Source organism: Penicillium pulvis (assembly GCF_028828015.1).
Source record: "Penicillium pulvis strain IBT 33274 chromosome Unknown contig_5_segment0_segment0, whole genome shotgun sequence".
Classification (NCBI taxonomy): Eukaryota; Fungi; Ascomycota; class Eurotiomycetes; order Eurotiales; family Aspergillaceae; genus Penicillium; species Penicillium pulvis.
The window spans coordinates 2,277,901-2,301,787 of record NW_026643078.1 but is presented as its reverse complement, the minus strand read 5'-3'; the positions used below and the strand labels follow the sequence as shown (position 1 = coordinate 2,301,787).

Sequence of the window (23,887 nt, the reverse complement as noted above, 5' to 3'; positions counted from 1 at the left end):
TGGGATGGTGAGCCTTGGAGTGAAGTCGGCGGTAAGTCTTGGCAACCGTCTACAGCGTAGAGGACATGGAATATCGGAGTTGAACTGTGTAACTTTGATACAATGATCAAGGAAATCCGGATTTCCTGTCCTGAGTCATGGTTTTTCTCCAATAGTGTCGGAAACTGACATTCAAGGACTTTATTAGCTTTTGCCCAGGTATATTTTAGGCCTGGGGCACCCACGGCTACCGCAGGCAGTAATAATGACAATTGTGGGTCTGTATAATTCTATACACAGAATCTTACGGATCCATGAATCCAGTTAACTAGCCAAGTTGTCTGGTATATATGTGCCTATCTTGAACGGTGGTTGATATATGGCTAGTGTAGAAAATTGCCAAATCGAGATCGAGAGGTGCAAGGTCCCGAAGTAGCACAAAAGAGCATATGAAAGAGCTTTGATTGTACCAAGCAAGATTCCCATACTAGAGTAAATTGAGAAAGAGAAGGTGGGAGGGAAATACAGAGATGAGGGCATTGAGACACTGCCCGGGTATCATAGGTTCTAATAGGTATGACTGTTATCCACAAAGCCCTGTAAGTTCATATGCATCATCAAGTGTCATCAAGGGGTAGGTATCATCACAAATTCCACGTCAAACTGAAAGTTGTTGGGCCGAGCCTGTCCCTGAGTAAAGTTGACATGCTTCATGGCATATCACCTAAAATGAACTCATGGGAGGGGTCGGCTCTCAATGCGAAGAAATGCATGTTTCCACTCGTGCATGATACTCGCTCTTCAAAATAAGACTGGTACCGCAAAGCTCATAGTCACCAAGGCATAGATGACGAATCAAAAGGGTCATGCGTCCTGAAGCATGAGTCACACGTCGCTAAGCCCTGCTTCTTTGTAGAAATGGTATGGCAACCGTACCCATCTCAACCCATCAAGGCGTTGCTCACGAGTTTGCAGCAAACTAGACTCCAATATTTTTTAGAGAATATGTTCAGAGAATTTGACTTCAGCCCATAAGACCACCGAGATCTCGCTCCATACCGGTGACTCGCTCCTCCAGAGCTCGCTTCCTTCGCTCCAAGTCCCTGATCTCGGCCAGCTCTTGCTCAATGTCCTCGTCCGTGACATCGGGTACTCCTGGCTGTGATGAAGATGCGGGAGCAAAGTCATCCTCATCATCGTAAGAAGAGCGCATTTGCTCCAATTCTGCGGTATTTGTGGCAACGCGGCCTTCTAACTGGGCCACGGACTCGGCAATCATCTCATGGCGGTAGCGCAAATTGGCAATTTTTTCCTGTGCTCCCGGAACAGGGCTAATGATCTGATTAGCATGTATCGGGGTTGAAAAAGTCTTCGGCATGGACTGACTAAACATTGCATAGAATCTCCGCGCCGCGTAGTAGGACTTCAATGTTTACTTCCCCCGAGCCCCCCGAGTGGATGTGCCTGTAGACCGTTTGATTTCATCCATCATGTCCGATCCTAGTACACGCGCCACTGCCGATTGGCTGCGATTATTCCGCGCGGAGTAGATTCGAGTGGCCATAGATTCGTTGTCGGACTCGGCGGAGAAGGTCGTCCCGCGTCGGGTGGCACGTCGTGATCCATGTGCTTTGGTGGATGGATCCACTTGGAATAGGGCTCTTTCGTGGGCTTCAGTGTCCCGGATCAAAGCGGTTATATCATGAGAGCCCAGCAACGCGTTTGTGAAGGTGCGGGGCGCTGGAAAACTGGGGGAGCTAATTAGTAAAGCGCAATTTCAATATGAATTAAAGACCAACGGCAGTTCAGCAATCGCACTTGAAGAGAGTGCAATCTGTTCTAGGTGGGAATCGAGAAGCGGCATGATTGTGATGTAATGGTGTGAGTGTGTGTAGGTGTGTGTTGTATAGAGAGCGAAGTTCTGTACTGATTGTTTTGGGAAGATCCATAGTTAAAGCACAGCTACCAGTTAACACCTCAGGCAGCAAAATGCCAAACCACCCGACCGTATTGATTGAAAATTTTAGTACTAAAAGACCCTTCTTTCTTTGCATTATTTCCCCCTTCTTTTCACTTGTTGAAATATATGTTCTGATTTACTTCCAATTAAATACCTGCTTGAGGCCATAACGACCGGGTTCTGCATGATTCTTGCTTAGGAGTCTGGCGCCGTAAGCTCCCCCCTGACTAAGCACGCCTCTGGTCTTGCGCCCGTCCTCGTCTCTTGACATCACATCCCCCATCCACCTCATCCATTTGTCGCTCTGTTGTTTCCCCCATCGTTCCACGACTTATTTGTTGCTCATTGGTCTTCCATTAGTTCCTTTGCATCCTATCTCTATTCAGTGACATTCTACCGCCCTTCTCCTTACCTCTCTTAGCTTGGGTACTGCTCAGCTGAGCTCGACAGCTTGGGAAAGATGCCGGCCGAAAGGCGTTCTCTTCGATCAAACAACAAATCTGACGCTTCTTCATCTGCTAACGGTGAAAAGGCACACTCGAACTCCCAGAGCTCGAGTGCTAAAGACAAGGCCGCGCCGACTACCCGCGCCGCCGCCAACAAGGCCAAAGCAGCCCCGGCTAAGAAAGGCGCCGCCAAGGGCGCGAACAACGGAATGGAGGAGAATGACCAGTCGCACGCCAACGGATCCAAGTCGACCGAGAATGGTGTGAATGGTTCTGAGGATGTTGAGATGGGAGAGGATACGGCAGGTGCGCCTAAATCCTCATTCAACACCCGCAAGGACCGGAATGGTGACGAGAAGATGACTGTTGTAGTGCCCCCAACCAAGGGTTCCAGATCATCCAACAAGGCAGGACAGGACAAGGACGAGGACGTGACGATGGAGGGCTCGGAAGATGACGATGCTGAGAAGACCGAGCCCGAGGTCGACCCAACGACCAAAGCCATCCAAGGTAGATGCTATTCCCATCCCATCCCGACTCAGAAGACCCCATGGCTAATGACACCACCCTTCCTTTTTTAATGACAGACATCAAGACCAACTTCACCCTGCTCGACCGAGCCGTAGCCCACTTCGATCCCCGATTCACCCTACGTGTCCTACGCTCCATATCGTCGATGCGGAAATACATCACCCCGGAGGTCCTCGCCGAAGTGATCGTGGACACATACCCGGAATCCAGTGAGACGGCATCATTTTTGCTGGAGGCCATTGGCCAGGCTGGTGCTTTCGAGGGTGTCCAGGAAGCTTCAAAGATGGAGGTGGACTCTGAGAAGAATAAGACAGTGCCGAAGGAGATTCTCCCCGAGGTGGACGCGTACTTGTCTATCTTGGTACAGATTTATCTCTTCGACCAGCGACAAATCCAGAAGGGTGCCGAGTTCTCGACTAGCCTGATTGAACGCCTTCGGACTTTGAATCGCCGCACCCTGGATTCTCTTGCCGCTCGTGTGTACTTTTATTATTCTCTATTCTTTGAGCAGATCGCTCCGCTCCCTCCATCTCCCGCAGCTGCCGTCACCACTATTCGGCAAACATTGTTGACAGCTCTGCGGACATCTGTTCTCCGGAAGGATGTCGACACGCAGGCTACCGTCATGACTCTGCTGCTCCGCAACTACCTGTCAACTTCCCATATCACCCAGGCAGATCTTTTGATCTCGCATAACCGGTTCCCTGCCGCTGCTTCCAACAATCAGATTGCCCGGTATCTATACTACCTCGGCCGTATCCGTGCCATTCAACTGCAGTACACCGAGGCCCACAGCCATCTGATCGGGGCCACCCGCAAGTCTCCTACCAGCCATAGTGCCCGTGGATTCTACCAGGCCTCCCACAAGCTGCTCGTTGTTGTGGAACTTTTGATGGGTGACATCCCGGATCGTTCTGTCTTCCGTCAGCCCGCCCTTGAGAAGGCCATGCACCCATACTTGCTGCTCGCGCAGGCTGTCAGTGTTGGAGACTTAGATGGCTTCTTGAACATCGTCAACACTCACAGTTCCACCTTCCGGAAGGACGGTACCTACACTTTGATCCTTCGTTTGCGGCAGAACGTGATCAAGACCGGTATTCGTATGATGTCCTTGTCTTACTCGCGTATTTCCCTACGGGATATCTGTCTTCGTCTGGGTCTTGATAGTGAGGAGTCAGCTGAATACATTGTGGCCAAGGCCATCCGCGATGGCGTCATTGAGGCTACATTGGACCACGAGCACGGCTTCATGAAGAGCAAGGAGGTTGGTGACATTTACGCTACCCGGGAACCTGGCGAGGCGTTCCATGAGCGCATTCGCGCCTGTCTTACCCTTCATGATGAAAGTGTTAAGGTAAATATACCCTTTCGTGATCCTTCTAGATCTGTTCTAATCACATTTCTTCTACCTAGGCTATGCGCTTCCCCATGAACCAGCATCGCTTGGAGCTGAAGAGTGCCCAAGAGGCACGAGAGCGAGAGCGTGAGTTGGCCAAGGAGATTCAGGAAGGAGACATGGACGATGAGGATGCTGGCGGTGACTTCGATGCCATCTAAGTACGGTGGATCCTCGTAATTGATACAGCGTTTCTTCCGCACAGGCTCCCCATCTACATGGGTTCTACCTCGTAGCGGCCTTCTTCAACTTATGTGTTAATTGTGCGATTTCGCTTTTTCCTTTCTCTTTGTGGTGGATGTGTACGAAGGGGAATGTGCAGGACTAAGATGGCCGGCGCAATCTTCTGTGTCTCTTATACTGGAATGATTCTCTTGCATAAGATTCCGGGTCTGCCCTAGACAAAGAGGCTCCTTGTGTGTAGAGTATGTGCGTAAAATCATATGAGAAACCTACAGAAACCTACATTCATGATCAGGTTGAGCTTCATTTAGTTTGGTACCATCGAGTTGCTGCGTAATGTAGAGTCGGGATGAGAGGAACTGGTACGGAGTACACCATGAGATGGTCCGTGCCGGCCCGAGAGCTCGAAATCTTCCCGCAAGATTATTCCCTGCGCAACCTTGTAACACCTCCCCCGAACCTCCGCAGCATTGACACTCGATTTGTTTTCACATGTTCTGGGCTTGATCTCATCACCATAAAAACTTTTAGAGCCCTGCATTGAGCATGCGAGCTCGCACCGTACCGGCCACCGGGCTGATTCTCACGCGACCGTCGTCGACCTCCGTGTGTTCCCAATGCCTCCGTGAAGACCTCCACTCATCCTACACCTTTATTCAATCCCGAAAATACCACCCGACCCGCCGGAAGGATGCTTCCCCATTCGGTGCCGCCGTGTCAGCCGCCCAGGCCATCCTCAAGGGCATGCCAAAGGGACCTCAGGGCATCTCAGTCGACCCGTTACGCATGGTTGGCAAGGAATTGAAGTTTCTCAGCAAGAACATCCGCCAATTGCTGGGGTCAGGCCACCCAGCCTTAGATAAGGTCGCTAAATACTATACACACAGCGAGGGCAAGCACATGCGGCCGATGCTGGTCCTGCTCATGTCCCAGGCGACAGCGTTGGACCCTCGGAAGCAAACGAATCCTGCCAGCCCAAGCCCTGTTGATATCCCGCTTAGCTCGCCATCAATCCTCGACGATTCCAACCCAAACATTAATCCACTCGTATCCCGAAATGCCGAGAGCGAGTACAGCTTTGCTGGTGACGACAACATTCTCCCTTCACAGCGCCGTCTAGCTGAGATCACTGAACTCATTCATACTGCCTCCCTCCTTCACGACGATGTCATCGATAACGCCGTGACCCGTCGCGCCAACAGCTCGGCCAACTTAGCCTTCGGAAACAAGATGGCGGTGCTGGCAGGTGATTTCTTGCTCGGTCGCGCCTCCGTGGCTCTGGCCCGGCTGCGCGACCCAGAAGTCACCGAGCTGATGGCCACTGTGATCGCCAACCTGGTGGAGGGCGAATTTATGCAGCTGAAGAACACCGCCCAGGATGAGGCCAACCCGCAATACACCGATGAGACCCTGTCATACTACCTGCAAAAGACTTATCTGAAGACTGCCAGTCTGATCAGCAAGTCGTGTCGCTCTGCTGCCGTTCTAGGCCGCAGTGCGCCCGAGGTTATCGAGGCCTCTTACGCGTATGGTCGCAATCTGGGCCTGGCGTTCCAGCTAGTGGATGACATGCTGGATTATACCGTTACTGAGGCTGAACTGGGCAAGGCCTCCGGAGCTGATTTGGAGCTGGGTTTGGCTACTGCGCCGCTTTTGTTTGCTTGGAAGAGCAACCCTGAACTCGGACCGTTGGTTGGCCGCAAGTTCCGCGAGGAAGGCGATGTGCAGCGGGTGAGTGCTGTGTCCTTAAAACTGATTCTGTGCTCGATGCTAATTATGTACACCTAGGCCCGTGAGATTGTCTACCGCAGTGATGGTGTGGAGCAAACGCGTCGCTTGGCCCAAGAATACGCCAATAAGGCCGTTGAGGCCATCAGCGACTTCCCCGACTGTGAGGCCAAGACTGGTCTGATCGATATGTGTGACAAAACCATGCGGCGGCGCAAGTAAGTGGAAGTCCACTGGAGGATTGTACCCTTTTTTGTAAACATATATATTTCTTTGATCTTTTCCCCTCTTTTCTTTCAAGCTTTCATTTCGAGAGAACATGTATACATATCTTAGAATGCGCTGGTTCTAGAGCAAGGACTTGGGACTATTTTGGCTTGAATGTGCATGATATAGGGAGTTGATCTCTAGAATAACGCAAATAACGGAGTTCCATTTTTCATCATCTGGTGGATATAAGGAGTTGTAGACTTGTAGTCTCTCCAGGGCCGTTCCTGACAGCTGGTCGGATCCTGCGGGGCACGGATTTGGTAACCAGCACTTCCGTCATATGTGGAAGCTACAACTCCACTTCTCATCTACTCTGCTCTCCCCAAATTTTCCCCCATCGCACTCGTTTTGTTTTAATACCTCGGAGCCGGTCTCTCATTGTTTTTAGCAAGCTCGACTTTTTGCAGCCTCTCATTCTCCCGCCCCCGAATTATGGAGATCTTAGCCTGTCCGCATTGATCGACCTTCCCGATGGGTTCGCTCGGCAGCTTCCTCATCGTTTACGTGCTCGGGGGACTCACCTTCGTCCCGTTGGTCCTGTCATTGGCCCTGCTTTTCGTCTACTTAACCCTTCCGGATGCGCCACTGTCGCAGCAGACAAGTGCCCAAGCTTCCGATGCGGTCCGTCGGTCTGCCGACGATGAGTATAGCTTGAAGTCCGGGACAGATCAGCTGGCGGAGGAGTTCCACCGAACGCACGACTCGGATGTTGCTGCGGGATATTTTGCTGTTTGTCGCGAATATGTGCCTGGGGGTGTCAATGGAAAGCCGCCAGAGAGAACGACGCCGGCTGGAGAGGTTGTTGCTGCCGAAAGCCCTAGCGTTTATCAGTCCATGTATCGCAGCTTGTTTGATCGGAAGCAGGCACCTAGTATTGAGCCCGTGAAGTCGAATGGGAAGAACACCAAGCGAGCACGGAATGTCTTTTACATCGTTCTTCGGTATGCCCTCCACCATATCAATGATGACTTACTAATGGATATGCTGACATTCGGGCTCTAATAACTAGGCATGGCCACTTAATGCTTTATGATGACGCAAATCAGGTCGAGGTTCGATATGTGATTTCTCTTGCTCATCATGCTGTGTCTATCTTTGGTGGCGAAGGGGAAATCCCCGAGGGTGAGCTATGGATCAAGAGGAATGCCATATGTCTCTCGCGGCGACTGGATTCGCTTGGAGACCTGGGTGGACCGACACCACCATTCTACTTGTTCTCGGAAAACTTGTCTGAGAAAGAGGATTTCTATTTTGCCATGCTCCAGAACCAGTCCAAGATGCGTGATTCTGCGGATCGTCCGCCCAAACATCAAGAGTTTGATGTTAAACATATTGTTACTCTGGTCCAACGCCTGCATTCGTCTGAGGAACAATTGCAAACCAGATGGATCAATGCATTCTTAGGTCGGTTGTTTTTGGCTCTTTACCGGACTCCTGAGGTGGAGGAATTCCTACGGAGCAAAATTACGAAGAAAATATCTCGTGTGAACAAACCCAACTTCATCAGCAAGATTGGCTTGCAGAGGATTGATATGGGCGAAGGGGCCCCGTTTATCACCAACCCTCGGCTGAAGGATTTGACTGCCGATGGTAACTGCTGCATTGAGGCGGATCTTCAATATACAGGCAATTTCCGCGTCGAAATCTCAGCTACCGTGCGCATTGATCTGGGTCCTCGATTCAAGGCCAGGGAAGTTGATATTGTGTTGGCAGTTGTGCTCAAGAAATTAGAGGGTCATCTTTTAGTCCGCTTCAAACCTCCACCGAGCAATCGTTTTTGGATGTCTTTTGAAACAATGCCACAGATGTCGATGGACATACAGCCCATCGTCAGCTCAAAACAGATAACCTTCAGCCCTATTTTGCGTACCATCGAAAGCAAAATCCGTGAAGTGATGGCAGAGAGCATTGTTCTGCCATTTTGGGATGATGTTCCCTTCCTGAACACCATGGGACAGAGTTTCCGCGGGGGTATATGGCAACGAGAAGTGCCTGATCACAGTGACGAGGCAGAGATTCCTGATGAATCTGGCGATGCCTCAGCAACTCCAAAGACTGGTCACACTAACTCTGTTGAGGTCTTGAAGACCAAAGATGATCGGACGATGAGCATGCCCGCTCTTCCCGAGTCTGGCTCGCCGAAGGTGAAAGCACGAAGGGGTTCGAAGTTGCCGTCGTCATCCTCGGACACAAACACCAAGCCATCGACAGCAACATCTACGGGCATCGAAAGACCTGATAATAGCCCTTTGCCTCGTGCCATTCGGTCTCAGACCTTTTCTCATGCAGCAGATCCCGTGGTGACGGCAGACAATGCCAATTTCAATAAAGCCACATCCGACACCACCAAGGGCGACGAGAAGAGCAGCGCAACCAGTGCTATGATTGAAATCTCAAGTCGCTCTCCGCCTGCTTCTCCGCAACGAACCCCAAGCGGCTCGCCACCTACCAGTGGTCTCATGGTTCCCGAGAGTGCAGTTCACAGCCGCGGATCCTCAATTGCAGAATCTCTTGAGGGCCTGAACTTCTCCAATGACCATGTCAACCACTTCTCTCGCTTCGAGGGCAACCCTATATCTAGCACACGCAGCTCTCGAGGCAGCTCTACTACCTCTCTTGCCAACGAGAAGCCGCGCCGTAGCACCATGGAGACCCTAACCAAGTCAATAACAAATACCTTTGAGGATAAAGCTGGCACCATCAATATCGGAACGACTGCTGCCGCCGCAAAGAAGTGGAGCTGGGGTGTGTTTGGCAAAGGCGAGTCGAATGCTCACCAGGACAAAACCCGGTCTCCCGTAGGTACTCCGGAACAGCCTATTGGACGTGGGCATCCCCATCCTCCACCTGGTGCCCCCTTGCCTCGCCCGGACAAATTTGCCCTGAAGAGAAACTCCACTTCAGGTACCCTCCCCAAACGGAAGCCTGTAGCACCATTTCCCTCACCTGGAAGGCCAAGCACGGGGACTCCCCGACCTGTACCGCCACCGCCCTTGCCTCGCAGGAAACCCATTCCCCCTAGCATGCACTCTGAAGGCGTGGATGAGTTGCTTGTGGTCCAAGCACCTCATGATTCTGCACCAAACAGCCCGGTCGTGGGTGAACTGAATTTGGATGAGGATTCAACTCTCACAAGCCTTCACCCGAGTCAAAATTCGTCTAGCACAAACCTAATTGAGACAGAGCTTCATTGGGAAGACGAGGACGGACAAGAAACTCGGTCCGTCCGGTCCGTTGACCAGACCAGCTCTTCGCCGACAGATAGCCAAGACGCAGCCCCTTTCTCAGGACGAGTTGAAGCTTCATCGGCATAGATGACTGTACTTTTTATGATGGCCAGTGTATCTGATAGGAAGCCGATCCGAACAGAAATCCATGAGTATGATTCAGGCTTTTTGTTTTGTTTTATCCCCCTTTAGTTACGCGGCGCCAAGGGGATATCTTATTTTTTTTTGGGCTTGTGGGGTGTCTGCAGGACAGAGGCTCCTACTGGATCTTCCAAATTTATCAAAGTATATAGAAATTGAAAGGAATGGTATGTCGCTGTAGTGGCGACCTTCGTAAGCAATGGAACCACTCCTATCCCGCTAATTACATGTCCAAAGGAAATTTAATTGTAGAAGGTGATTATTTTGCCTATTACCAAGCTATCATCTGAATCAGTGCTGCCTGGGGTTAGACTATGTGCATGTACGCGTGTTGTATACTTGTGTAGTTCTATGGTAAGGGGGGCTTAGGCGCCAAGACTGACAGGCGCCAGCTTTCCCCCAACGTCATTGCGCTCCACGTGCGGAACCCCGAACTTCTTCTCTTTATCTGACTTCCCCCGGCGCATCATACCTGACGGACTCGGGATCTGCCGATCAGCTCGTCTCTTTCCTGATCCCCCTGAACCTGCGTTGCATCTCCGCTCAAGATGAGTCGGTAAGCGGGACCCGGTGTCCTCGCGACATTCCCCCTCCCCTGCCCCTCGAAGAGCTCGCAAATAACTCCAATCGCATAGGACGGAGGCCGACCTGGCCATTAATATTCGAAAGGCCACCAGCATTGGTACGTGCTCCATCCCCGTGGGCGTCATGTGTAAAGATGGCGGCTACTGCCGGAAAGGAGGTGTCCGGAGGCTAACGATTGTTTGTTGCGACAGAGGAAACTGCGCCGAAACGTATGTCCTGATCGATGCGAAGAACCGAATAATTCTCGATTGATTCCCCTGTTCGACCCCACTGACGTTTCCCGGTCATTGTGTAGGAAAACATGTGCGGAGTTGTATCGTGTACACGTGGGACCACAAGTCGTCAGCGGCCTTTTGGGCAGGCATGAAAGTGTATGTGAGATCGTTGGAGGCTAGGGAACTCTGGCTATAAATCATTGTTGGTGCATTTGGCTAATGTTATTCTCCTTGCGCCATAGTCAGCCTGTTCTCGCCGACGAGGTCCAGACGTTTAAGGCTCTCATTACCATCCACAAGGTTCTCCAAGAAGGCCACCCCATTGTCGTGCGGGAGGCACAGCAACATGCCAATTGGATCGATAGTTTGATGCGAGGAGTTGGAGGTGACGGTGTTCGAGGTATGACATGGGACGAGACCGGAGCAATTGACCGCTGTTTCAGTACTGACGAGCTTGGATAGGATACGCTCCGTTGATTCGCGAATATGTCTTTTTCCTCGAGTCGAAGCTGAATTTCCACCGCAACCACCCCGAATTTAATGGTATGTCGATTTGCGCGGAGTGAATCAGTGAATCTCAGGACGGACGATTGTCTAATGGATGCAGGCCTGTTCGAATACGAGGAGTACATTAGTTTGAAGACGATCAATGATCCGAATGAAGGGTGCGCACGAATACCTGTCCTGAGTCTGGCAGCAACTGCTAACTCATCTGCAGCTACGAGACCATTACCGATCTCATGACCTTGCAAGACCAGATCGATTCTTTCCAGAAACTCATCTTCTCCAACTTCCAGTCAGGAACAAATAATGAGTGCCGTATCTCTGCGCTGGTGGGTCTCGTGCAGGAGAGCTATGGTATTTACAAGTTCATTACGAGCATGTTGAGAGCCATGCACACAAGTATGTTTCAAATCCTTTGCTATGCTGTAGATTCAAGTTTACTGACTGATTTTTCTTAAAAGCAACTGGAGATGACGAGGCTCTCGAGCCACTCCGCGGCCGTTACGATTCCCAGCACTATCGTCTCGTTCGGTTCTACTACGAATGTTCTAACTTGCGCTACCTCACTAGTCTGATCACCATTCCCAAATTGCCTCAGGATCCCCCCAACCTTCTTGGAGAGGACGATCGCCCTGCCCTCCCCCGACGACCGGCGAAGGAAGTCGAAGCGCAACCCTCGCCCCCACCCAAGGTGGCTGCCGAACCAGAGCCCATCAATGATTTCTGGACGAACGAGGCCAAGCGCCAACAAGAAGAGTATGAGGCGGAACAAGCGCGTCTCCAGCAACAGTGGGAGCAGCAGCAGCGGGAGCAGATGCGTGCTCAGCAGGAGGCCCAGTCGAACTTTGAGGCGGAGCAGGCGCGGCAACTTCGAGCCCAGCAGGAAGCACAGGAGCAGCTTCTCAGGGACCAGTTTTCCACACACACCCAGGGCCGTTTGGCCGAGCTGGAACAAGAGAACCTAAACGCTCGTGCTCAGTACGAGCGGGACCAGCTGATGCTGCAGCAGTACGATCGCCGTGTGAAGGACTTGGAGGGACAGATGAATCAATTGAACTCCAACCTCAACTTACAGAGTGCCTCCAAGGACGAGCAGATTCGCTCTCTACAGGAGCAAGTGAACACTTGGCGGTCAAAGTATGAGGCTTTGGCCAAGCTCTATTCGCAGTTGCGACAGGAGCATCTGGATCTCCTGCAGACCACCAAGAGCCTTAAACTCAAGGCAGCATCAGCACAAGAAGCCATTGAGCGTCGCGAGAAGTTAGAGCGCGAGCTTAAGACCAAGAACCTGGAGCTTGCTGATATGATCCGTGAGCGTGATCGTGCCTTGCACGACCGGGATCGTTTGACTGGTACCAACAAGGATGAGTTGGAGAAGGTAAAGCGGGAGCTTCGCATGGCGCTCGAACGAGCCGAGAATGCCGAGCGATCAAAGGGCACGGAGATTTCCACTATGCTGTCCAAGTATAACCGTGAGATGGCCGATTTGGAAGAGGCTCTAAGAGTGAGTTTTTGCCCCGTGTAATGTTTCGACTTTTGTACTAACAGTCATAGAACAAAACTCGGGCCCTTGAAGATGTCTCCAACCGTAAGTCGGAGTGGGATGGAGATCACGAATTGTCTCTTCGTGAGAAGGACGAGGAGATCGAGGTCTACAAGTCTGGCATGGAGCAAGCTTTGATGGAGCTCGAGGAACTCCGGCTGGTAAGAGCAACCCTTGTTTCGTATTGAAACATTTATGTTAACCTGCCTTCTTATGCAGAACCAAGGTGATACCGATCATGCCCTGGACAGCCAGATTGACACAGTTCTCCACGGCACCGTGGCCAAGATCAACGACATCATTGATTCTGTGCTACAGGCCGGTGTGCAGCGCGTGGATGATTCTCTGTACGAGCTCGACTCCTCCATGCAAGCCGGTAATCAGAACGCGTCGCCACCTTATGTGCTTTCGCAGATTGAGAAGGCCTCTGCGTCGGCCACTGAGTTCTCCACTGCATTCAACAACTTTATTGCAGACGGCCCTAATAGCCCTCATGCTGAAATCATTCGCACTGTATCCGTCTTTTCCGGATCCGTTGCTGACACACTGAGCAACACCAAGGGATTGTCCCGCTTCGCCAACGATGACAAGAGCTCTGACCAGCTATTCAATGCAGCCCGCAAATCGGCCCAGGCCACTGTGCGCTTCTTCCGTGGTCTACAGTCCTTCCGCCTTGAGGGCATGGAGCCACTGCAGAAGACTGATGTTGTCATTAACAACAATCTGGAAGTGCAGCGAGATCTCCAGTCGCTTTCGAAGCTGGTTGAATCCTTCTCACCTAAGAGCAGCAAGATCAGCACTAACGGCGATCTGGGAGATCTTGTAGACCAGGAGCTGAACCGGGCTGCTGATGCTATTGAAGCCGCTGCCCAGCGTCTGGCTAAGTTGAAGAACAAACCCCGTGATGGCTACTCGACTTACGAGCTACGCATCAACGATGCAATTTTGGCGGCTGCTATTGCCGTGACCAATGCCATCGCCGAGCTGATCAAGGCTGCTACTGAGACACAACAGGAGATTGTGCGTGAGGGCCGTGGAAGCTCGTCCCGCACAGCTTTCTACAAGAAGAACAATCGCTGGACCGAGGGTCTCATCTCTGCAGCCAAGGCAGTTGCCGGTTCTACTAACACCCTGATCGAAACCGCCGATGGTGTTATTTCGGGCCGTAACTCTCCTGAGCAGCTTATTGTTGCCTCCAACGATGTTGCTGCGAGCACCGCCCAGCTGGTGGCTGCCAGTCGTGTCAAGGCCACCTTTATGAGCAAGACTCAGGACCGACTGGAGACAGCCAGCAAGGCCGTGGGGGCTGCATGCCGTGCCCTGGTGCGTCAGGTGCAGGACATCATCAAGGAGAAGCACAGCGGCGACAACGAAGCCGAGGATTACACGACCCTGAGCTCACACGAGTTCAAGGTGCGCGAGATGGAGCAACAGGTATGTGTCGCGAGCCCCTTCTTCAATGTTCATCAACTAATCAGTCTTGTCCTTCCAGGTCGAAATTCTCCAACTCGAGAACAACCTCGCCCGTGCCCGCACGCGCCTTGGCGAGATGCGCAAGATCTCATACCAAGAAGAATAAATTCCCTGCACATGTCTCTTTCCTTCCCGTGGCTTGAATTTTCACCCCGGTTGTGTATATCCTGAAATCATCTTGGAGACCGTTCCTTCCATATTTCATAGTGCTTCATCCTTTTACCAGTAGCTAGTGATTAGCGAATATTACTGCACTTTCTTATTTGCCAATCACTTTCTCGAGTCCTCCCACACTCGAAGTCCCGTGGACCCAATCCAACTTCCTAAAGCGGACCCATAATGAAGCCCGATCTTCGTATTACCTGTCAGTAGTCAAACTTATCATCCAAGCCACCAAAGTTCTCGTTCCTCGTCACATCGCATACGCCCAGCGTGAACGCCAATCACACAGCCGCAAAGAAAATTCGAGTCAACACCTCTTTCATCAAATGCAAGCGAGTGCCCGTCGCTCGCCCCCAACCAGGTATTCGGAACAAAGAAAGCCTTGGCAAACGGGCCTGCACAAGCAGGTCGAGGCTGAGCCATGGAGCTCCCCGGATCCACATGATTTTAGAGACGGGGAACGTGTGGGTCCCGGACCCACGGATCCGCGGCTTGGCGCAGCGGAAGGACAAAGAAAAACCAGACGTCAGTGAATGGTCAAGCGAAGCTGTGACAGCACCTGGAAAGTTAGAACAAAGGAAAACTGTCGGGCGAGCTGATCCTGAGCCGGGATCTGTAGTGTAGACGTCATGATCCAGAGCTGGACTGTGGATGTCGAGCATGGGAGCGCTTGCAAGGTTAGGAGTAACGCGTAAACAAACAGAACGCCTTCAGAAAGAATTGAAAAAACTGTATTTGCTAATCTACTTACAATCGGCAGTCAAGATGGACTAGCAACCACAGACGGGCAGCCCACAACATGACCACTGGCTTTCGCTAACAAACACGACCTCCGAAATACATAGAGGACTTCTGACCGAATCACGAACCAGGAAAAGCAAATGGAGAAAGCAAACCGGAAAAGGTAAACATCTTTGAGGATGTAAACTGCTGGGCCGGCCTCGAACATTGATGGGAAAAAGCAAAATGGAAAGGTAAACATAAATGCAATCGAAAAGCAAATGGATAAGGTAATCATAAATGGGCAACCGAAAAGCAGATGGGAAAGAGAAATGAGAAACCCGAAAGAGACGGGCTCATCATATCGAGAGAGCAAGTAGAATCGGAGAGATCTCTGAGCGTATCAGGGAGCAGATGGAACCCATTGGGAGTATGTTAAGCCGTACAGCTTTCTGAGTTCCAAGTCATTGGCGCACTCAAGCGCTCCGGTTCTTGCCGATATTGATGAATGATTCCCAATGATCAAAATGGGGAAATCCTGGGGCAATTTCGGCGATTGTAGCGTTCTCGTGTCGATCCTTGTTCTCAAGCATGAAGAGCTCAAAGCTTGGAGTAAAGACAAGGTCGGAAAGCGGATCCATGTTGGGATCGGGTTCATCATACATGTCCTCAAGAGAGAACTCTTCATACGGACCATCCTGAATAAACCCTTCGTCGTTAAACAGCCAGTAGAGCGGGTCAACAGATTCACCGGAAGAATGAATAGCCATGAGATCAGTTCTTTCTCTCAAGCTAGAGGGCCACATGGAGTCCCGCTTCTGCCCAGCAGTGTAACCATGAATGTTGTTGACGCAGTGATCAATGACTTCATAAATGGTGACAGGCGTCGGTGGGAGCGTAAACTGCTGACGCGGGAGTGTTCTCAAGACGTCGAATGAGTCACCAAGCCCTTCAGTAATCTTCCAACCAATGTGGATCAGATAAGCCTCGGGATCCGGAATGTTGAACAATCCCTTGGTGATACCGATGAAAGAGGACAGGCGCTGATCGTCAAGCTCGAAGTGTTCGCGTAGTTGGGAGTAAGCTTCAGAAAGGACTTGCCACTGCGGTTTCAGTGGATCTCCAACCCACATGTGCCCGATCAAAGGGGACTTGGCCCTCTGAGGAATGTCAGGGAACAAAGGAGCCAAAAACGCTTTCATAAAATTAGCAAAATACTCAAAAAGCAGTATCTGTATGACAGCTTACCGCGGAAGGCCATGAAGCTGTTCAAGGTCTTGGTCCGCTTCTTGGGCCTTTCAGTTGGCATCCCAACTGGTCCCCACTCCCTCACATAATGTTCAAGCTCATCAGGCATAATTTGAACCTGCTGAGGATTCATATCTGGGTCGAAAAAAAAGCGACCATTCTGAATCACGTAGTGAGGCTCGAGTGGGATAGTGAGCGGCCGCAAAAAGAAATTGTAGGGAATTCCACTAATGATATTCAACGCGAAATGAGAAAGAGTGTGCGAGTGCGGATTCCACAGAGAGAGAATGCGCGTAGCACGCCAAAATGGAATTGTGGTCAGGTAGGCAAACAGCAACACCACTACCGCTGACCAATCTGGAGAAAACTCCGTTGCCATTTTATCGTCGTAATAAAAGATGAGGAGGCAAGCCTCAGAGCACAATGAGTAGTGATACTCAGGAAAAAGGGAGTTGTAGAAGGGAAAGGGCGGGAAAGTGGAAGTGGAAGAGGGGTGGGGGAAGGAAGAAGGAGGAAGAGAGGAGAGAAAGAAACAAGGCTTTTGTAAACAAAGGGAAGAGAGTGAATGGTGGGGCGACAGTGAATGTGGTGTACTCTTTGTGAGGGTGTCCCGATTTGGGAGATGTTACCATGACGATCAACTCTGGACTGAGCCTATGAGTCATGACACCAAGCTTCTTCCTTAATGCTCTTTGCAGACATTGCATCTTTTCATTCACTCGCATGATCTTCATTCACTGCCTCAGTGCATGCTCAACCTATAGAGGGCATACATAATCTCATGTTCCACTTCTCGAACCCCTGTCTCAGACTTGAATTTTTATAAGAAACTTATATTTCGAATCTGCACTAATAGATATTGTGATCATCAACCTAGGTTTCTTTTAAGATTTGATTAGGTTAATGTGCCACGTGGGGTGTAGATCGTCACATACTTGGCAGCCGGAGATGTACTCCACTCTACGGTCCACCCAGCCCTAATTGAAAAGTCGACGTATAATAAGCCCTCTGGCTTGATTACATGGCAATCATGGTACAACTACACAAAACAAAAGGCTAGATTGGTATTGAGAATGCAATATTCTGATACCTGGATAAGATTGTGGCCTCGTAGGTGACTTTCTATCATGATTCCGGTTGCGAGGATCCGTTCCAATCACTGGCCCAGATGAATGTCGGGCATCGCCATTGTGTCCCTTTTTCCTTTTCACCATTGGGCCCCAGGGGCCGAGGACATATCCAGAATGCGCGGCCACGGTTCATGCCTGGCTTTTTGGTGGTCAAGCTGATGCAGGGTTCTTCATGCGAATCACACCGAGGGACGGGCTTCTTGGTAAAGAGCTTAGACCAATCCTCTTTGCTGACAATCGGGTCGATCACCGTATCTTGCTCAAGCTTGTTGGGTGAGGACGGTATCACTGAATTCAATGTGCTCGCAGCAGGTGTATCAATTGGGAGCTCAGTACTTTGAGTACCTTCAGCCATACTGCTATCATTAGTGGCACAAAGCCTTGAAGACGATGTCCCTGCATCAGAGTTCAATGCACCATAAGAGGGTGTGCTTGCGGGTGAATGAGATGAAGCACTACCGCCAATAGCCTTGGGTTTGAAAAATCCTTTGAGTGTTTTCTGGCCGGCAGTGGAGGCAGCACTTGGGACTGCAGCAGATTTCGAGCGTTTGGCAGGAACCGTTGGCGGTGGCGGTGGTCTCTTTCGAGACATGGAGTGTGAAGCTGAGGAATCATCTGGCGTGTTCAGCAGATCATCCGAATCAATTTGGCTGGGTGCCGGCGATGCTTGCTCGATGCTTATGGGTGCGGTCACAGTCTCGACAGCACTAGGTTTGGACTGTAACCGGGGCGGCATGCTAGGCGGTTTGCGTGCAAACATATCCTTGATACTCCGCCGCTTGTCAACATCAAACTCTGGTAGCAGACGTCCTGACGTGGGCAGTATGTATTGGCTCGAATATTCTTCCTGACGATCGCCACCTTCAAACATTCCGGGGGGGTTCATGATATCATGAATATGAACCATGTTACCATCGTGCAGCACCCAATCCTTGAATATGGCATAAACGGGGCAATGATCAGATCCCTAACAATGAAAAGGTTAGCTCAGAATTCATGAGTCCCCCATATCCAGTACGTACCATGAGGCCTTCCTGTATATTTGAACCGGAAAACCATTCCCGCATTTCAAGGCTGCACAGCACGTAATCAATTCTTGAGCCATAATTGCCAGGCCTAGTATTGAGTCTCGTGTCCCAGCAGGTATACATTCCCGCTCGATTCGGGTGAAAAGATCGGCAAATATCATGAAGAACCGGCTGCTCTTTGTCGCTCTCCCGATTACCAACCACCACACCATCAGCCAGCAAAGCGTTAAACAACCTCCGAGGTGGACTAGTGACAAATTCTTGTTCAGTGGTGGTGCATTTGCGAATACCCTCCAACGCGTGTGCAGAGTCAATAGGTGCCCTAGCGATGTTGATATCCCCAGTCACAAACACCCTCTTCCCCAGGGACACAAGGTTCCGTATCCGAGCATCCAAAGCATTGAGGAAATCCATGCGAAAAGAATCGCGGCTCTCATCCCTATATGCGGGGCAATATGTCCCGATGAGAACAAAAGCTGGGAACTCTAGAACAACGCAACGTCCTTCAGAGTCCAGAGTTGCAGCATCAATTCGTTCCTTGGATAGTGCGGCTTCACCCTGATCTTCCAGGTCGTTCAGCTCTGAAGCAAAAGGTGGGCTTGTAAGTTGACTGAGGGTAGGGTAACCGCCAATTTGCTGCTCTTCCGGCATATCACGGAAGGCAACCGATGAGTTTGGGGGGCAAAGCACTCCTGTGATGCCTTCTTCGGCCCGGATTGGCGCACAGGTCGCATTACGCGTGTAAATAACTACCCCAGAGTACCCTAACCAAGATTAGCTATATCAAAAGCCAGACAGCAACGTGACTTGCCCTTCTTGAACTTGGGCAGGCTGAAATAGCAGTCCCATCCTGGCACCAGGACCATGTCATCTCGCAAGTCCTTTCGCTGGATTTTTGCCTCCTGAAACACCACGATATCGGATTCGAGAATATCGAACATGGACTACAGTTTTAATCAGTCAGGGGGAACTTTAGATGGCGTGGGACCAACTTCATCCACTTACTTCGAAAGTGCGGGTACCTCTCCATGGTTCATAAGAGAACGGGTTCCTTTTGAAGTCAGTGGCCATTGACGCGAGTCCATTTAGATGATAGTGCATACCGAATCCCATTAACTGTGACAAAAAGTTAGCATTCATATTACGACAGAAGAATCAATATAAAGCCTAACACAAACATCTTACCATTCCATGTCGTGATGCGAAACCCCATGATCAACTGATCAGACGAGGGGACAGCACATATCCAGTTAATACTCTCCAATCCCCTTAATTAAAGCTGACCGCAGTGATCAACTGTAAGGGAAAGAGTGTATTAGGCGCAACCAAATAATACCTCTCCTTCGAAAGCAGGAAGATATCACGTGAAGCAATCGAGTGACATCAGGTTACATAATCACGGGGGGATCACGGGACCTCAAACCACTCAAACGGCGTGGATTTCAACGTACGATCTCTCGCCCAGAATCCCCTCCCACCTCCACAATTCCTCACCCTCACCCACCACAATGTTCTCCCGCAACGTTGCCCGCCTGAGCCAGCGTGCCGCACCGATCCGCTCGGCTGCCCAGCGCCGCTTCAACAGCGCCGAGGCCAAGCCCTCTTGGATCGCCGACAACGAGTTCAACCGCGAGCGTGCTGCTGTCAAGCACCACGCTGCCTCCACCAGCGGTGCGTGATCCCAATTGAAGCTGCCAGTCATGGATTCACATGAATATTGGTGACTTCGATTATTCAAAGTGGCTTGTACTAACTCAATGGCTCTGTAGACCTTTGGCGCAAGCTTTCCATCTTGTACGTTTTCACCGGAAACAGCGGCCCGACCTTTACAATGCGTAGTGCCCAATCTACAGGCGAGCTAACATTCCTTCTAGTGCTGTCGTCCCCTGCCTGATCGGTGGTGGCATTAACGCCTACACCCTCTGGAACGAGCACTGGGAGCACTGGGAGCACATGGCCCCTCTTGAGGAACGCACCGAGTACCCTTACCAGAACATCCGCTCCAAGAACTACCCCTGGGGTAATGGTGACCAGGTATGTGCAATCCACTCTACTCTGATGTTGTTAATCGCAAGACCAAATCGCTAAAACCTCCTTCGCAGACCATCTTGTAAGTTCCGACCCATGCCCATTCGATTTGATATCCTTGTCTCGCGGACACCCACCTATCCAACCTCCCACAAGCCCACTGTGCGCAAACGAAATCGTCTTACCGAATCAATTCAATGGCACAAATCCTGGAAGTACTGCTAACTAGTCACAGCTGGAACTCGGATGTCAACTACCACAACAAGGACAAGGCCACCTAAGTGCGTCCCTCAATCCCGACGATTACCCCCAAGGCTCGAGAACTGAGCCTATCGATGTGTGTCTGGAAGAGAGCATTTGGCTGCAAATTTACATGTATATCTACTGCAGTTGTGTTGCACGGGAACGTAGACCCGCGAAGGATGGGAGCCGTTGGACCCCCAAGTGATTGAATGAAGTGAAGCTCGTCGTACTCCGTCATTGGTGCTATTTCGTTTGTCAAGATTTCGTATACCTAGATCCAATATCATTGGTTTGGGATGTTTATTTTTCGAAGTTCCTAGAGGCTGCTATTTACTTTAAGCGGAAGTCCATATGGACTTGAGAAACGTGGTAAAAACTACAAAAACATCTTGCGTCTCATTCATCCAAGATGTATTGGTTCATTCAATCCCTGAATCGTTCAACTACAACATCACCACAGACTAAAAATACATGGACAGAACAGAATCCGTGTTGTATCAAGTTTCAGTTCCCCTCCGCCTCCTTAGATCCAGATACTTCGCAGCATAATCATTAGCCAAGACTGGATCACCCGTAATATGCATAACAGTTGCCTTCTTAGCCATCATTTCAGTCTGGCCAAGGATATCCTCGATCTCCTCGTATGAGTCGTAGGCAGAGTCGATATAGCCAATCGCACGGTTCACATACTCCTTCCTCATGGGTATGCTCTCCTTCCCAAGACGCGCCCATAATTCGCCCGCGATGCCCATATTCGCATCAACGAGCAGCGAGTATGCGCGAGCTATCAGCGCAGAGTCATCACTCTCCAGCACTTGGGGCATGATACTCTCGATAAGCTCAGCTGTAGCTTCAAACTCGTGTAGACTTAGGAGAACAGCAGCGAGGGTACAGATGGCTTCCCAGAGATCAAAAAGGACTTTAGAGCGAAGGGCGATGCTAGCGGCGCGCATGGCGAGCGAAAAGCCACGCTCTGGGTGGCCAGATTTTTCGAGGATGCGAGCCTTCAAGCAGAGGAGTTTGATTTGGGAGTGGACGTCGAAGTTCTCGGGTTGCATGGAGTGGGCGGCTTGTTCGACCATACGGAGGGCACGGCCATGGTCCCCCTGGCGGATTGTGAATTCAATTGTGTGGAAGGCGAGAAGGAGGCGAAGATCAAAGTCTATTAGTTGGACTGCCTGAAGTTGAGACAGGATATGTTCTACTGCTACTTTGTCGTCGCTGTGAATCATTAGATCTCGTATCTTGTTTCAGAATGACTTGCTGTGAGGCTCACCGGCAGATTTGTCGTTTGAGTTGGAGGAGCCCAGAGTAATATGTCCAGGCATTATTGTATTTCATGGCTCGGAGTCGTTCAGGTTCGACATTGTTCATGCGTGCGAAGGCTTCTTTGTAGTTTCCCTTTTGTGCCAGCTGCAGGTGTGGTCAGCGATTTATTAAACCAGGGAGATGAGGCTAAGGGCAAGATACAATCTGGCAGTTTCTGAATGTAATTTTGACATAGTCGTCGAATGGATGGCCTTCTGTATAACATTCGCGGAAGATTTCGGTGTTCAGCCAAGCAAGATGGGTAGCACCTGGTTTACCAACGTTAGCTGTAACTCACAGAAGTCGAACGTTTAGGTCCCACCTATCCTAGCATACATAGCGCTCTGAAGCACCATGTACGCGCCCGTGGGGGTCGACAGGTTCTTTGTCACATTGACATGAGAAGCCCGCACAAACGATTCGACAATCGATGCAAGACTCTCGCCCTGAGAATAATCAATATGTAAGGCCTGTCAAAATCTTTAAGCGCCACAACTAACCTGCTGCATCTCTAATTTGGCCTCACTCAGTAACGTAGTACTCATCAGTGACCACATATCAGTCTCTTTCGACTTGGCCTTGAGGAATGCAAGGCCTTCTTTCTCGTTGCCCAGCATGCCACTGTTCTGCACCTCTCGCATCTGCTCGGGGAATGCTTTACCAAAATGATAGAGCCAGCTCATGCAAAAGTTAAGACAGTTCATGTCATGGGACTCGCGAGCAATGGCTACAGCTTCTTGCACGGCGGATATAGCTTCGTTGAAGCACTCAAAGTCTGCCTGGATGATAGCCAGGTTCAGTAGCGCAAATTGATATGCACTGCGGTCTTGATTGTTGTGCATAGTGTAGTCGAAGTATCGATGCAGGTTGTCAAAGGCTGACGTATAGTCACCGGCTCGCCAGGCATCGAGATATCTGGTCATGTTAGCAGCTTGATTGGAAAAATATGCACTTTGATTGGTGGGGTAATTTACTCCAGGTAGTACATAAGGACTGGGACCGAAGACTCCGATGTCATGATGCGCTTGAGCTGTGCCCGCATCTCATCTGGCACTCTACCTCCCAATCCTGCTCGGGTTAGTATATGATAATCGATGGGATGTGTTTTGAGTGAATATGGTTCACATACTCTGTAGTTCTCCAACCTGAAATTCCACCAGACGCTCTGCATCCTTGACACCGACCACGCCCTCGTCCCTTTCCTCGTCGCCAATGTTGCCATAAACCACCCGAGACAGGTAACTGGTAGAGTCCAGGCCTTGGTCAAAGAGGTTAATATCGACTGGATCATGACTGTCAGACGGATTCCTCCGCGCATAGACATGATATGTCGGTAAACGGTACTTCACAAAGCCAGACCATAGCTTGACCGAGTCATGGAACTGTAGCCGAGTGTATTCAAGGTAAGCCCTGCGCACAAATGCACCAAGCGGTGAGCTGCGGGATAGCCGCATACTATCGGGCTCTGGAGCGAGGCCATTGTCTCGGTCCTGGAGTAATTGTTCACGCGTCTTGGTGAGAAGGGTCGGCAGATGATTGGAAAAGAACCACTCCAGTGCATCGAGTGAATCAAGCGACCAGAGCTTTTTCAAAAATAGATCCCAGATTGTTCGACCCGGAACTGAGGATTCGTGGCCCGATAGCACTTCCTCTAGTTCGGCGATGCTGGACAAGTAGTGTTTCTCCCATTGCTTATCGGCGGGATCTAGAGGAAACAGACCCGCGGTCAAGAATGAGAGCACATGGATGGCGGATGAGTTGGGGACGAAGCCGTCCGTGTAGACAGTTATCAGGCACAGTAGAGAGATCCTCCACGGTGTCAGATAGCGTGTCATGGTT

General features: G+C 50.7%; 10 protein-coding genes across 10 annotated transcripts; 5 read left to right on the top strand and 5 right to left on the bottom strand.

Annotated features, from left to right (window-relative positions):
* Positions 1-1,003: 1,003 nt before the first annotated feature.
* Positions 1,004-1,372, bottom strand: N7503_007439 (uncharacterized protein; the record flags this gene model as incomplete). The annotated part of the gene is made up of 1 exon (XM_057066986.1): positions 1,004-1,372. The coding sequence occupies one exon, from the start codon at positions 1,370-1,372 to the stop codon at positions 1,004-1,006; it is 369 nt and encodes a 122-aa protein (XP_056920667.1).
* A 39-nt stretch (positions 1,373-1,411) lies between these two features.
* On the bottom strand, positions 1,412-1,881 carry N7503_007438 (uncharacterized protein; the record flags this gene model as incomplete). Its single annotated transcript, XM_057066985.1, has 2 exons — positions 1,779-1,881; positions 1,412-1,727 (listed from the first exon to the last, which is right to left on the bottom strand). The coding sequence occupies exons 1-2, from the start codon at positions 1,841-1,843 to the stop codon at positions 1,412-1,414; spliced, it is 381 nt and encodes a 126-aa protein (XP_056920666.1). The 5' UTR covers positions 1,844-1,881.
* Positions 1,882-2,399: 518 nt separating this feature from the next.
* N7503_007437 (proteasome regulatory particle lid subunit RPN3) lies at positions 2,400-4,473 on the top strand (the record flags this gene model as incomplete). Its single annotated transcript, XM_057066984.1, has 3 exons — positions 2,400-2,895; positions 2,973-4,270; positions 4,330-4,473. 3 exons carry the CDS (start codon positions 2,400-2,402, stop codon positions 4,471-4,473), a joined length of 1,938 nt encoding a protein of 645 aa, XP_056920665.1.
* A 377-nt stretch (positions 4,474-4,850) lies between these two features.
* N7503_007436 (trans-hexaprenyltranstransferase) lies at positions 4,851-6,652 on the top strand. The gene is made up of 2 exons (XM_057066983.1): positions 4,851-6,226; positions 6,284-6,652. The coding sequence occupies exons 1-2, from the start codon at positions 5,042-5,044 to the stop codon at positions 6,443-6,445; spliced, it is 1,347 nt and encodes a 448-aa protein (XP_056920664.1). The 5' UTR covers positions 4,851-5,041; the 3' UTR covers positions 6,446-6,652.
* A 312-nt stretch (positions 6,653-6,964) lies between these two features.
* On the top strand, positions 6,965-9,807 carry N7503_007435 (SMP domain-containing protein; the record flags this gene model as incomplete). The annotated part of the gene is made up of 2 exons (XM_057066982.1): positions 6,965-7,434; positions 7,503-9,807. The coding sequence occupies 2 exons, from the start codon at positions 6,965-6,967 to the stop codon at positions 9,805-9,807; spliced, it is 2,775 nt and encodes a 924-aa protein (XP_056920663.1).
* A 602-nt stretch (positions 9,808-10,409) lies between these two features.
* On the top strand, positions 10,410-14,287 carry N7503_007434 (putative cytoskeleton assembly control protein Sla2; the record flags this gene model as incomplete). The annotated part of the gene is made up of 12 exons (XM_057066981.1): positions 10,410-10,417; positions 10,497-10,543; positions 10,638-10,655; positions 10,742-10,817; positions 10,904-11,061; positions 11,124-11,204; positions 11,269-11,326; positions 11,380-11,564; positions 11,627-12,669; positions 12,720-12,869; positions 12,928-14,142; positions 14,201-14,287. 12 exons carry the CDS (start codon positions 10,410-10,412, stop codon positions 14,285-14,287), a joined length of 3,126 nt encoding a protein of 1,041 aa, XP_056920662.1.
* A 1,252-nt stretch (positions 14,288-15,539) lies between these two features.
* On the bottom strand, positions 15,540-16,690 carry N7503_007433 (Mating type protein; the record flags this gene model as incomplete). The annotated part of the gene is made up of 2 exons (XM_057066980.1): positions 15,540-16,258; positions 16,312-16,690. 2 exons carry the CDS (start codon positions 16,688-16,690, stop codon positions 15,540-15,542), a joined length of 1,098 nt encoding a protein of 365 aa, XP_056920661.1.
* Positions 16,691-17,436: 746 nt separating this feature from the next.
* On the bottom strand, positions 17,437-19,682 carry N7503_007432 (DNA-(apurinic or apyrimidinic site) lyase APN2; the record flags this gene model as incomplete). The annotated part of the gene is made up of 5 exons (XM_057066979.1): positions 17,437-18,408; positions 18,464-19,233; positions 19,272-19,413; positions 19,475-19,585; positions 19,644-19,682. 5 exons carry the CDS (start codon positions 19,680-19,682, stop codon positions 17,437-17,439), a joined length of 2,034 nt encoding a protein of 677 aa, XP_056920660.1.
* Positions 19,683-19,977: 295 nt separating this feature from the next.
* N7503_007431 (cytochrome c oxidase subunit VIa) lies at positions 19,978-20,778 on the top strand (the record flags this gene model as incomplete). The annotated part of the gene is made up of 5 exons (XM_057066978.1): positions 19,978-20,140; positions 20,239-20,263; positions 20,344-20,503; positions 20,572-20,579; positions 20,733-20,778. 5 exons carry the CDS (start codon positions 19,978-19,980, stop codon positions 20,776-20,778), a joined length of 402 nt encoding a protein of 133 aa, XP_056920659.1.
* A 459-nt stretch (positions 20,779-21,237) lies between these two features.
* Positions 21,238-23,883, bottom strand: N7503_007430 (putative anaphase-promoting complex subunit Apc5; the record flags this gene model as incomplete). The annotated part of the gene is made up of 7 exons (XM_057066977.1): positions 21,238-21,961; positions 22,017-22,153; positions 22,211-22,317; positions 22,371-22,494; positions 22,549-22,963; positions 23,023-23,116; positions 23,178-23,883. The coding sequence occupies 7 exons, from the start codon at positions 23,881-23,883 to the stop codon at positions 21,238-21,240; spliced, it is 2,307 nt and encodes a 768-aa protein (XP_056920658.1).
* Between the last annotated feature and the right edge of the window lie 4 nt (positions 23,884-23,887).

Excerpts from the sequence above, each read along its gene's own strand:
- N7503_007436 (XM_057066983.1), top strand. The coding sequence starts at position 5,042 with ATGCGAGCTCGCACCGTACCGGCCACCGGGCTGATTCTCACGCGACCG. Across the intron at positions 6,227-6,283 it reads AGGAAGGCGATGTGCAGCGG|GCCCGTGAGATTGTCTACCG; the intron begins GTGAGTGCTGTG and ends ATGTACACCTAG.